The 13595-nt window shown below is 40.9% G+C and overlaps 1 protein-coding gene across 1 annotated transcript; it reads right to left on the bottom strand.

Annotated features, from left to right (window-relative positions):
- Positions 1–2182: 2182 nt before the first annotated feature.
- LOC124868928 (high-affinity choline transporter 1-like) lies at positions 2183–2626 on the bottom strand. Its single transcript, XM_047366585.1, has 2 exons — positions 2434–2626; positions 2183–2304 (listed from the first exon to the last, which is right to left on the bottom strand). Exons 1-2 carry the CDS (start codon positions 2615–2617, stop codon positions 2183–2185), a joined length of 306 nt encoding a protein of 101 aa, XP_047222541.1. The 5' UTR covers positions 2618–2626.
- Positions 2627–13595: the final 10969 nt, after the last annotated feature.

Genomic DNA, 13595 nt, shown 5'->3' with positions numbered 1-13595 from the left:
TGTCATTTGGAAATCAAGGTGCCAGAGTCTGGAGGAAGACTGGGGAGAAGGAAATGCCAAAATGCCAGAAGTCCAGTGTCAAGTACCCACAGTCAGTGATGGTCTGGGGTGCCATGTCAGCTGCTGGTGTTGGTCCACTGTGTTTTATCAAGGGCAGGGTCAATGCAGCTAGCTATCAGGAGATTTTGGAGCACTTCATGCTTCCATCTGCTGAAAAGCTTTATGGAGATGAAGATTTCATTTTTCAGCACGACCTGGCACCTGCTCACAGTGCCAAAACCACTGGTAAATGGTTTACTGGCCATGGTATCACTGTGCTCAATTGGCCTGCCAACTCTCCTGACCTGAACCCCATAGAGAATCTGTGGGATATTGTGAAGAGAACGTTGAGAGACTCAAGACCCAACACTCTGGATGAGCTAAAGGCCGCTATCGAAGCATCCTGGGCCTCCATAAGACCTCAGCAGTGCCACAGGCTGATTGCCTCCATGCCACGCCGCATTGAAGCAGTCATTTCTGCAAAAGGATTCCCGACCAAGTATTGAGTGCATAACTGTACATGATTATTTGAAGGTTGACGTTTTTTGTATTAAAAACACTTTTCTTTTATTGGTCGGATGAAATATGCTAATTTTGTGAGATAGGAATTTTGGGTTTTCATGAGCTGTATGCCAAAATCATCCGTATTAAGACAATAAAAGACCTGAAATATTTCAGTTAGTGTGCAATGAATCTAAAATATATGAATGTTAAATTTTCATCATGACATTATGGAAAATAATGAACTTTATCACAATATGCTAATATTTTGAGAAGGACCTGTATGTTTACATAACATACCGCGCAGGAAATGAGGAGCAAACTTTCACTTTGTGTACAGCTACTTGGATTAAAGTTTAAAATGATAAGAGATGTAACTGCTGTTGTGGTTATTCTTCTGAGTTTCAAAGTTAAAGACACATTCCTGCCACCAGCTGGAGATAGCATAGTAAAGAGTTTGTTGATTGAAATATGTCTGACTTTGAGTTGACTTATTTTTGTTAATAAATTCTTGTATTTTAAGAAATTGTGTGAATTCATTTCATGTGTGTGCAGAGTTTTGCTGTTCAATGTCAGAGCTTGGCTCATCCCTTTCGATTTTGTCCTAATACCATTGCCTTAATGGGCTGGTATTCACAAGACAACCCTTAACAGACCAAAATATTATTTGATAAAATATTAAAGTATTAATATTAAATATTAAATAATATATTCAGAAATGCAAACTACTTCTGTTGACTTTATTTTTGTCATTCTTACCTAAAGGCCAGAGGACACAACTACAAGCCTGTTCTGTCAGCAGATTCTCTAACCGGAGCTATGAGTCTCTGCAGCTCCTCCAGAGTTACCATGGGCCTCTTGACCATTTCTCTGATTGAGGCTCCCATTGTTTGGCTTCTCAGTTTAATAGGACAACCAAATCATTTTTGTTTGCTATTGTGTCTTAGTATTATCATTAAATTATTTTATTTAACCTTTATTTAAACAGATGAGACCTCTTGTACAAGAGCAACTTGGCCACGATGTCAGCAACATTCATCATAATTATTGCAAATACAAAAGACAGCTTAAAATCAATAAATTAAAGTAGTCACTAATTAGCCAATTTAGGACTGGAGACAATTTAGCAGGTAAAAAGTTCAAGTGCCACAGGAACACACTGCATAGTTGCTACTGGTTCTTTATAGCAGAGCATAAATTAGGTGTGACCAAAGCAAGAAGATCTTTAAAAGTCTGTGAAACTTCAGACATATCCAAATTACACACAGGTGGCCTCTATTCACCAGTTAGGTGACTTCTGAAGGTAATTGGTCGCACTGGATTTTATTTAGGGGTACAAACTGGGCTAAATACATATGTTTTGAAAACAATTTTCCTTTCACTTCACAATTAATTACTGCCTTGTGTTGGTCCACCTTATATAATCCCATCAAAATATATTGAAGTTTGCGGTTGTAATGGGATAAGATATGAGTAAGGCAATTCCACCATTAAGACCCTTCTGCCTTAATGCAGATGTATCAACCAGTTAAACCTGGTATCTGTTAACAGTCAACGTAGTGAAAAATACAAAAAAAAAAGTTTATGGTCTTTACAGGTTTACCCACCATGGTGACGTTACATTGCAAGCCATCTGTAAACTTCACTCACCTAAGAAGAAGGTCAAGACATAAGGCACAGGCATGAGTGCCCAAACTGCACCGAGTGTTGGATTGTATGTTGCCTCAGCGATACCCAGAATAAAGCCACCCCCCACCCATGTAGCTGGAGAAAGAGAAGGACAAAATGTCTCATTAAACGTGTGCTTTTGACAGACTTTTCCAACACTAATGTGTCATCACTTGAAAGTTGTGGGTTTTATTTCCCGACTGATGGCCATTTGCTCGTCTTTACCAGTAAGGGTAAAAATTCCAACAAGCAAGTTAATGTTGCGTCCAGCTAGAAGTGTTATCTCCATGCCGTCTCCTGTGCATTTTTTCTCCACCCGCTTGGAGCGCATGGACGCCCAAATGCCTGTTCCCAAAATCACGATGTAGAACACTGCCATGACCACAAGACCCGGGATGTTGATAGCCATCCTGAACTAGGTCTGCATGTATTTCCTGTGTAAAAGACAGAATTGAGGAAAGAGATTTAATTTCTGGCATAAAACATCACAACTATCAACTGTCCTACAAAGAATTTAAATCATTTAAATGTCAGTCAGTCAGTCATTTTCTACTGCTTATTCCATAGTGGGTCGCGGGGGAGCTGGTGCCTATCTCCAGCAGTCTATGGGCGAGAGGCAGGGTACACCCTGGACAGATTGCCAGTCCATCGCAGGGCAACACACAAACAACCAAGCATACACTCATTCATACACCTAAGGTCAATTTAGAGTTACCAATTAACCTAACAGGCATGTCTTTGGGAGGAAGCCGGAGTACCCAGTGAGAACCCACACATGCACGGGGAGAACATGCAAACTCCATGCAGAAAGACCCCAGGCTGGGAATCGAACCCAGGACCTTCTTGCTGCAAGGCAACAGTGCTACCAACTGCGCCACCGTGCAGCCCTCATTTAAATGTATGTACATATAATAATTTATTTTCCAATGACTTTACTGAATTCATTTTTGTTTGTTTTGCCAATATTTTAACAATATACAACATGTTTGATTGTTTAAATAGTTTTTTGGTGACACAAAATCCTTTTTTTTTACTGCATAAACCCTCCTCTGGCATGTGTTCATGCATTTGATTACATTTAAAAAATGTAATCAAACCGATTTAGCACCGATTGCTCTGCAATGACACAATGTTACTGTCAATAATGTGTTTTTAGTGACAGGGTTGAAGCATACAGTTGTCTTTCTCAACCTGTGGAATAGCCCGTCTTAAAATGGTGATTTTTCACCAGCTAAAAAGTGATTTTAGCATCTAGTTTGCAAATGAAGTATTTTATCTGGCCCATAATGTCTTTATTTTATTCCTATTCATTATATTATCGACATCAAAGCACAATGGGTCCTGTGCATGATGTGCAGTAACAGTTATACAGGCTGTACGCGCTTCTCTGGCATATGATCAGTAATGTGCACACATGCTAAAAGGTTTGCGCCCACTGTTGTGATTTTACACACATAATCCAATTGGCACCTGACTTGTAGATCAGCTTTGCGGACGCATGTGGTCTTGTAAATGTAAACCTTATGAAGATCAGGCCCAAACTGTCTTCAAATCTTAAAGGTTCTGGGGGTCCTTTATTTGTGCTCTGATTTGAAGTTCTTTCCATGGATTTTCAGTTTGATACAATTCAGATAATTGATTGGGCCCTTCTGGCAGTTTTACTTTCTTTCTCTGAAAGCCATTAGGAGTTTCCTTGATTGTGTTTTGGGGATTATTGTCTTGCTTGTTGTAAACCCACACCACCACGTTCCCACATGCAAACTTCACTTTTGGATGGTGATTTTGGGTTGATGTTTAAAATCATTTCATGTGACCAGACTATACAGGTCCTTCTCAAAATATTAGCATATTGTGATAAAGTTCATTATTTTCCATAATGTCGTGATGAAAATTTAACATTCATATATTTTAGATTCATTGCACACTAACTGAAATATTTCAGGTCTTTTATTGTCTTAATATGGATGATTTTGGCATACAGCTCATGAAAACCCAAAATTCCTATCTCACAAAATTAGCATATCATTAAAAGGGTCTCTAAACGAGCTATGAACCTAATCATCTGAATCAACGAGTTAACTCTAAACACCTGCAAAAGATTCCTGAGGCCTTTAAAACTCCCAGCCTGGTTCATCACTCAAAACCCCAATCATGGGTAAGACTGCCGACCTGACTGCTGTCCAGAAGGCCACTATTGACACCCTCAAGCAAGAGGGTAAGACACAGAAAGAGATTTCTGAACGAATAGGCTGTTCCCAGAGTGCTGTATCAAGGCACCTCAGTGGGAAGTCTGTGGGAAGAAAAAAGTGTGGCAGAAAACGCTGCACAACGAGAAGAGGTGACCGGACCCTGAGGAAGATTGTGGAGAAGGGCCGATTCCAGACCTTGGAGGACCTGCGGAAGCAGTGGACTGAGTCTGGAGTAGAAACATCCAGAGCCACCGTGCACAGGTATGTGCAGGAAATGGGCTACAGGTGCCGCATTCCCCAGGTCAAGCCACTTTTGAACCAGAAACAGCGGCAGAAGCGCCTGACCTGGGCTACAGAGAAGCAGCACTGGACTGTTGCTCAGTGGTCCAAAGTACTTTTTTCGGATGAAAGCAAATTTTGCATTTCATTTGGAAATCAAAGTGCCAGAGTCTGGAGGAAGACTGGGGAGAAGGAAATGCCAAAATGCCAGAAGTCCAGTGTCAAGTACCCACAGTCAGTGATGGTCTGGGGTGCCGTGTCAGCTGCTGGTGTTGGTCCACTGTGTTTTATCAAGGGCAGGGTCAATGCAGCTAGCTATCAGGAGATTTTGGAGCACTTCATGCTTCCATCTGCTGAAAAGCTTTATGGAGATGAAGATTTCATTTTTCAGCGTGACCTGGCACCTGCTCACAGTGCCAAAACCACTGGTAAATGGTTTACTGACCATGGTATCACTGTACTCAATTGGCCTGCCAACTCTCCTGACCTGAACCCCATAGAGAATCTGTGGGATATTGTGAAGAGAACGTTGAGAGACTCAAGACCCAACACTCTGGATGAGCTAAAGGCCGCTATCGAAGCATCCTGGGCCTCCATAAGACCTCAGCAGTGCCACAGGCTGATTGCCTCCATGCCATGCCGCATTGAAGCAGTCATTTCTGCAAATGGGCTACAAATGTTACATTATTCATGTCAAGCCACTAGTGAACCAGTGACTGGACTGTTTTTCAGTGGTCCAAAGTCCTCTATTCACCCACACACGCTGTCAGCAGACTGGCCTGACCTGAACCCTGTAGAGAATCTACGGGCTGTTGACAAGAGTAAGATGAGAGAAACCAGACTCAACAATGCAGAGGCCCTGAAGGCGGCTATCAAAGCAACCTGGGCTTCCGTTACACCTTAGCAGAACCACAGGCTGATCGCCTCCATGCTATGCAGCACTGATGCAGTGATTCATTCAAAAGGAGGCCTGACCAAGTATTAAGTGTTTAGAAATTAACATACTTTTCAGAAGCCTGACATTTCGGTTTAAAATATCTTTTTATTGACCTTATATAATATTCTCATTTTCTGTAAGCCATAATCATCAAAAAATATACATATATATTTTACTTTATGTGTAATGAACTGATATAATATATGAGTGTTACTTTCTGAAATTAGTGACAAAATGTATTGAACTTTTTCACGATATTTCATATTTCTTTAGAAGCACCTGTATATAAATTTCTGACAGAAACGGTACATGGACCATGCAGAGAGGGTCAATTACTTCATCATAAATATAAGTAAAGATTTTCATATTGACTCAAGATCTTGGTGGCAACAATAAAAAAATTATGATTTCATTAGATGTTAAGTCTAATGACAATGCTTGGCTAAAAAACAGTAATGCTTAGCGTTACCAAAGTATTTTGGTTTAAAATAAACAGTTGTCTCAAAAGTAAAGCTAGACTAAAATTATTATGCAACTATTAGCAGCTACTGAACCTGAGTTCAACAGTTATTTACTGAGTTCACCTGAGATGCATGGAAGAACAGATAAATCTCTGGCAGAATATGATCAAAAACGATCATTCTTTGAAAATTACAACAGTCAAAGAATAAAAAAAAACTACCTCTTTAAAACAATACCAGCATTTAAATGGAGTAAAAGACAAAACTGGATGTACATACAGAACACCAGAAGCCTAATTTTAGCTTCTACAAAACACACACATTAAAACCACTAACAGAGGAGTGATAGGGAGCTAGAAAGCTGTGGTCAAGCATCCATGAGGATTTTTGGCTCCACTCCACCTCAGAGCTATTTCTAGGATAGGCAAGCACTCTGACTTGGCATATCCCAGCAGACCAAGTTCTAGGAGGCTCGGCACACTAACAGACTGTGCCGGCACTAACCATGGACACCAATCACAAAAAGCAAAAGTGAAAAAAACATATGTAGCAATTTGGGAAAGCAGATTAATCAAGAAGTACAAGGGTGAGCATTTTTAGCGAATACATACCTACAGGGAACAGTTTTCTTAGTTCTTAGCCACGATGTGAAGAGTGGACAGAGTATTTTTTTCTTTAAAAGGTGATCATTTCAGTCCAGGAAAAGAAGAGTTCATTCAGCACTCAACCTCTGTGTTCAGGAGACTCTCAGGAGATTGAGGGAAAGACCCCAGCGCCACCATAAGAAATAAATTTGACTTAATGGTCTAACACGAGTGTGCTTCTTAAAATAGACTGCTCTATAGGCTGGAGAATTTGAGTGAGAGTTGATGTTCAAAGCTAATGAGGCAGCTTCAATTAGGGAGAATGGAAAGCACTGCAGTCAACACTCAGATTTCCCCTGGTTTTAAAGCTCACATGGAGGGAGGGGACAGAGGTATATAAAACAAATGGAAGGTGACACTGCGGCCACCTGATTGGGACGTTGGTGCTGTGGTCTGCAGCCATTAAGCTGCCTCCGAACTGGAGAGACAGCCCCTTCTTTTCTGATAATGTACTGTTCAGTTCAGCTGCTCCTCCTCAGCTCACTTAACCCTCTCTCTTTCCTGCTGTGGTACAGCTTCCTCATTAAATAACACATTTACTTCCACTTGCTTTGTTAAACTTTGCATTCAGTAAACCTTCTGCTTTTATTCCACATAGTCCAGACATGCATCTATGATGACTGACTTCACACCAATTTATCACCTACTTACTATGTGTCATAGCTACTATTAAGCATAAGCATCACTTCTCGCACTCAGACTGAACGTAGCAAAGCATCTCCTTCTCCATGCTGCTATTATGCTACAGTTTTACTTCCTATCCTTTCCTGCTTTTGTCCTTTGGTTCAGCATTTATAATAAATCACATGGTAATATCCAAGCAGAAGCAATGGAGCCAAAGACACTAAAGTGAATTGCCAGGCATGGGATTTGATTACATCTAAACACATTTTAACAAGTTCAGAACATTATTTGTCTATAATATCTGTCAATATTTGCGAGTATTGAGTTTTTGTTTGGGGGCCTTTCCTCTGTTCATGATTGTTTATGTTTTCCAGGTGGTGCTTTAGCTGCAGCAGGTTCCTGTCTGTCATGTCGTGAGTCCAGGCATGTAGCTGAATTAGATCGGAGAATCTGTGGCGTATACAGGTCCTTCTCAAAATATTAGCATATTGTGATAAAGTTAATTATTTTCCATAATGTCATGATGAAAATTTAACATTCATATATTTTAGATTCATTGCACACTAACTGAAATATTTCAAGTCTTTTATTGTCTTAATACGGATGATTTTGGCATACAGCTCATGAAAACCCAAAATTCCTATCTCACAAAATTAGCATATTAAAAGGGTCTCTAAACGAGCTATGAACCTAATCATCTGAATCAACGAGTTAACTCTAAACACCTGCAAAAGATTCCTAAGGCCTTTAAAACTCCCAGCCTGGTTCATCACTCAAAACCCCAATCATGGGTAAGACTGCCGACCTGACTGCTGTCCAGAAGGCCACTATTGACACCCTCAAGCAAGAGAGTAAGACACAGAAAGAAATTTCTGAACAAATAGGCTGTTCCCAGAGTGCTGTATCAAGGCACCTCAGTGGGAAGTCTGTGGGAAGGAAAAAGTGTGGCAGAAAACGCTGCACAACGAGAAGAGGTGACCGGACCCTGAGGAAGATTGTGGAGAAGGGCCGATTCCAGACCTTGGGGGACCTGCGGAAGCAGTGGACTGAGTCTGGAGTAGAAACATCCAGAGCCACCGTGCACAGGCGTGTGCAGGAAATGGGCTAAAGGTGCCGCATTCCCCAGGTCAAGCCACTTTTGAACAAGAAACAGCAGCAGAAGCGCCTGACCTGGGCTACAGAGAAGCAGCACTGGACTGTTGCTCAGTGGTCCAAAGTACTTTTTTTGGAATGAAAGCAAATTCTGCATGTCATTTGGAAATCAAGGTGCCAGAGTCTGGAGGAAGACTGGGGAGAAGGAAATGCCAAAATGCCAGAAGTCCAGTGTCAAGTACCCACAGTCAGTGATGGTCTGGGGTGCCATGTCAGCTGCTGGTGTTGGTCCACTGTGTTTTATCAAGGGCAGGGTCAATGCAGCTAGCTATCAGGAGATTTTGGAGCACTTCATGCTTCCATCTGCTGAAAAGCTTTATGGAGATGAAGATTTCATTTTTCAGCACGACCTGGCACCTGCTCACAGTGCCAAAACCACTGGTAAATGGTTTACTGGCCATGGTATCACTGTGCTCAATTGGCCTGCCAACTCTCCTGACCTGAACCCCATAGAGAATCTGTGGGATATTGTGAAGAGAACGTTGAGAGACTCAAGACCCAACACTCTGGGTGAGCTAAAGGCCGCTATCGAAGCATCCTGGGCCTCCATAAGACCTCAGCAGTGCCACAGGCTGATTGCCTCCATGCCACGCCGCATTGAAGCAGTCATTTCTGCAAAAGGATTCCCGACCAAGTATTGAGTGCATAACTGTACATGATTATTTGAAGGTTGACGTTTTTTGTATTAAAAACACTTTTCTTTTATTGGTCGGATGAAATATGCTAATTTTGTGAGATAGGAATTTTGGGTTTTCATGAGCTGTATGCCAAAATCATCCGTATTAAGACAATAAAAGACCTGAAATATTTCAGTTAGTGTGCAATGAATCTAAAATATATGAATGTTAAATTTTCATCATGACATTATGGAAAATAATGAACTTTATCACAATATGCTAATATTTTGAGAAGGACCTGTATGTTTACATAACATACCGCGCAGGAAATGAGGAGCAAACTTTCACTTTGTGTACAGCTACTTGGATTAAAGTTTAAAATGATAAGAGATGTAACTGCTGTTGTGGTTATTCTTCTGAGTTTCAAAGTTAAAGACACATTCCTGCCACCAGCTGGAGATAGCATAGTAAAGAGTTTGTTGATTGAAATATGTCTGACTTTGAGTTGACTTATTTTTGTTAATAAATTCTTGTATTTTAAGAAATTGTGTGAATTCATTTCATGTGTGTGCAGAGTTTTGCTGTTCAATGTCAGAGCTTGGCTCATCCCTTTCGATTTTGTCCTAATACCATTGCCTTAATGGGCTGGTATTCACAAGACAACCCTTAACAGACCAAAATATTATTTGATAAAATATTAAAGTATTAATATTAAATATTAAATAATATATTCAGAAATGCAAACTACTTCTGTTGACTTTATTTTTGTCATTCTTACCTAAAGGCCAGAGGACACAACTACAAGCCTGTTCTGTCAGCAGATTCTCTAACCGGAGCTATGAGTCTCTGCAGCTCCTCCAGAGTTACCATGGGCCTCTTGACCATTTCTCTGATTGAGGCTCCCATTGTTTGGCTTCTCAGTTTAATAGGACAACCAAATCATTTTTGTTTGCTATTGTGTCTTAGTATTATCATTAAATTATTTTATTTAACCTTTATTTAAACAGATGAGACCTCTTGTACAAGAGCAACTTGGCCACGATGTCAGCAACATTCATCATAATTATTGCAAATACAAAAGACAGCTTAAAATCAATAAATTAAAGTAGTCACTAATTAGCCAATTTAGGACTGGAGACAATTTAGCAGGTAAAAAGTTCAAGTGCCACAGGAACACACTGCATAGTTGCTACTGGTTCTTTATAGCAGAGCATAAATTAGGTGTGACCAAAGCAAGAAGATCTTTAAAAGTCTGTGAAACTTCAGACATATCCAAATTACACACAGGTGGCCTCTATTCACCAGTTAGGTGACTTCTGAAGGTAATTGGTCGCACTGGATTTTATTTAGGGGTACAAACTGGGCTAAATACATATGTTTTGAAAACAATTTTCCTTTCACTTCACAATTAATTACTGCCTTGTGTTGGTCCACCTTATATAATCCCATCAAAATATATTGAAGTTTGCGGTTGTAAGGGGATAAGATATGAGTAAGGCAATTCCACCATTAAGACCCTTCTGCCTTAATGCAGATGTATCAACCAGTTAAACCTGGTATCTGTTAACAGTCAACGTAGTGAAAAATACAAAAAAAAAAGTTTATGGTCTTTACAGGTTTACCCACCATGGTGACGTTACATTGCAAGCCATCTGTAAACTTCACTCACCTAAGAAGAAGGTCAAGACATAAGGCACAGGCATGAGTGCCCAAACTGCACCGAGTGTTGGATTGTATGTTGCCTCAGCGATACCCAGAATAAAGCCACCCCCCACCCATGTAGCTGGAGAAAGAGAAGGACAAAATGTCTCATTAAACGTGTGCTTTTGACAGACTTTTCCAACACTAATGTGTCATCACTTGAAAGTTGTGGGTTTTATTTCCCGACTGATGGCCATTTGCTCGTCTTTACCAGTAAGGGTAAAAATTCCAACAAGCAAGTTAATGTTGCGTCCAGCTAGAAGTGTTATCTCCATGCCGTCTCCTGTGCATTTTTTCTCCACCCGCTTGGAGCGCATGGACGCCCAAATGCCTGTTCCCAAAATCACGATGTAGAACACTGCCATGACCACAAGACCCGGGATGTTGATAGCCATCCTGAACTAGGTCTGCATGTATTTCCTGTGTAAAAGACAGAATTGAGGAAAGAGATTTAATTTCTGGCATAAAACATCACAACTATCAACTGTCCTACAAAGAATTTAAATCATTTAAATGTCAGTCAGTCAGTCATTTTCTACCGCTTATTCCATAGTGGGTCACGGGGGAGCTGGTGCCTATCTCCAGCAGTCTATGGGCGAGAGGCAGGGTACACCCTGGACAGATTGCCAGTCCATCGCAGGGCAACACACAAACAACCAAGCATACACTCATTCATACACCTAAGGTCAATTTAGAGTTACCAATTAACCTAACAGGCATGTCTTTGGGAGGAAGCCGGAGTACCCAGTGAGAACCCACGCATGCACGGGGAGAACATGCAAACTCCATGCAGAAAGACCCCAGGCTGGGAATCGAACCCAGGACCTTCTTGCTGCAAGGCAACAGTGCTACCAACTGCGCCACCGTGCAGCCCTCATTTAAATGTATGTACATATAATAATTTATTTTCCAATGACTTTACTGAATTCATTTTTGTTTGTTTTGCCAATATTTTAACAATATACAACATGTTTGATTGTTTAAATAGTTTTTTGGTGACACAAAATCCTTTTTTTTTACTGCATAAACCCTCCTCTGGCATGTGTTCATGCATTTGATTACATTTAAAAAATGTAATCAAACCGATTTAGCACCGATTGCTCTGCAATGACACAATGTTACTGTCAATAATGTGTTTTTAGTGACAGGGTTGAAGCATACAGTTGTCTTTCTCACCCTGTGGAATAGCCCGTCTTAAAATGGTGATTTTTCACCAGCTAAAAAGTGATTTTAGCATCTAGTTTGCAAATGAAGTATTTTATCTGGCCCATAATGTCTTTATTTTATTCCTATTCATTATATTATCGACATCAAAGCACAATGGGTCCTGTGCATGATGTGCAGTAACAGTTATACAGGCTGTACGCGCTTCTCTGGCATATGATCAGTAATGTGCACACATGCTAAAAGGTTTGCGCCCACTGTTGTGATTTTACACACATAATCCAATTGGCACCTGACTTGTAGATCAGCTTTGCGGACGCATGTGGTCTTGTAAATGTAAACCTTATGAAGATCAGGCCCAAACTGTCTTCAAATCTTAAAGGTTCTGGGGGTCCTTTATTTGTGCTCTGATTTGAAGTTCTTTCCGTGGATTTTCAGTTTGATACAATTCAGATAATTGATTGGGCCCTTCTGGCAGTTTTACTTTCTTTCTCTGAAAGCCATTAGGAGTTTCCTTGATTGTGTTTTGGGGATTATTGTCTTGCTTGTTGTAAACCCACACCACCACGTTCCCACATGCAAACTTCACTTTTGGATGGTGATTTTGGGTTGATGTTTAAAATTATTTCATGTGACCAGACTATACAGGTCCTTCTCAAAATATTAGCATATTGTGATAAAGTTCATTATTTTCCATAATGTCGTGATGAAAATTTAACATTCATATATTTTAGATTCATTGCACACTAACTGAAATATTTCAGGTCTTTTATTGTCTTAATACGGATGATTTTGGCATACAGCTCATGAAAACCCAAAATTCCTATCTCACAAAATTAGCATATCATTAAAAGGGTCTCTAAACGAGCTATGAACCTAATCATCTGAATCAACGAGTTAACTCTAAACACCTGCAAAAGATTCCTGAGGCCTTTAAAACTCCCAGCCTGGATCATCACTCAAAACCCCAATCATGGGTAAGACTGCCGACCTGACTGCTGTCCAGAAGGCCACTATTGACACCCTCAAGCAAGAGGGTAAGACACAGAAAGAGATTTCTGAACGAATAGGCTGTTCCCAGAGTGCTGTATCAAGGCACCTCAGTGGGAAGTCTGTGGGAAGGAAAAAGTGTGGCAGAAAACGCTGCACAACGAGAAGAGGTGACCGGACCCTGAGGAAGATTGTGGAGAAGGGCCGATTCCAGACCTTGGAGGACCTGCGGAAGCAGTGGACTGAGTCTGGAGTAGAAACATCCAGAGCCACCGTGCACAGGTATGTGCAGGAAATGGGCTACAGGTGCCGCATTCCCCAGGTCAAGCCACTTTTGAACAAGAAACAGCAGCAGAAGCGCCTGACCTGGGCTACAGAGAAGCAGCACTGGACTGTTGCTCAGTGGTCCAAAGTACTTTTTTTGGAATGAAAGCAAATTCTGCATGTCATTTGGAAATCAAGGTGCCAGAGTCTGGAGGAAGACTGGGGAGAAGGAAATGCCAAAATGCCAGAAGTCCAGTGTCAAGTACCCACAGTCAGTGATGGTCTGGGGTGCCGTGTCAGCTGCTGGTGTTGGTCCACTGTGTTTTATCAAGGGCAGGGTCAATGCAGCTAGCTATCAGGAGATT

This window comes from Girardinichthys multiradiatus, chromosome 5, assembly GCF_021462225.1.
Source record: "Girardinichthys multiradiatus isolate DD_20200921_A chromosome 5, DD_fGirMul_XY1, whole genome shotgun sequence".
Classification (NCBI taxonomy): domain Eukaryota; kingdom Metazoa; phylum Chordata; class Actinopteri; order Cyprinodontiformes; family Goodeidae; genus Girardinichthys; species Girardinichthys multiradiatus.
This window is presented reverse-complemented; position numbering and strand designations above follow the sequence as displayed.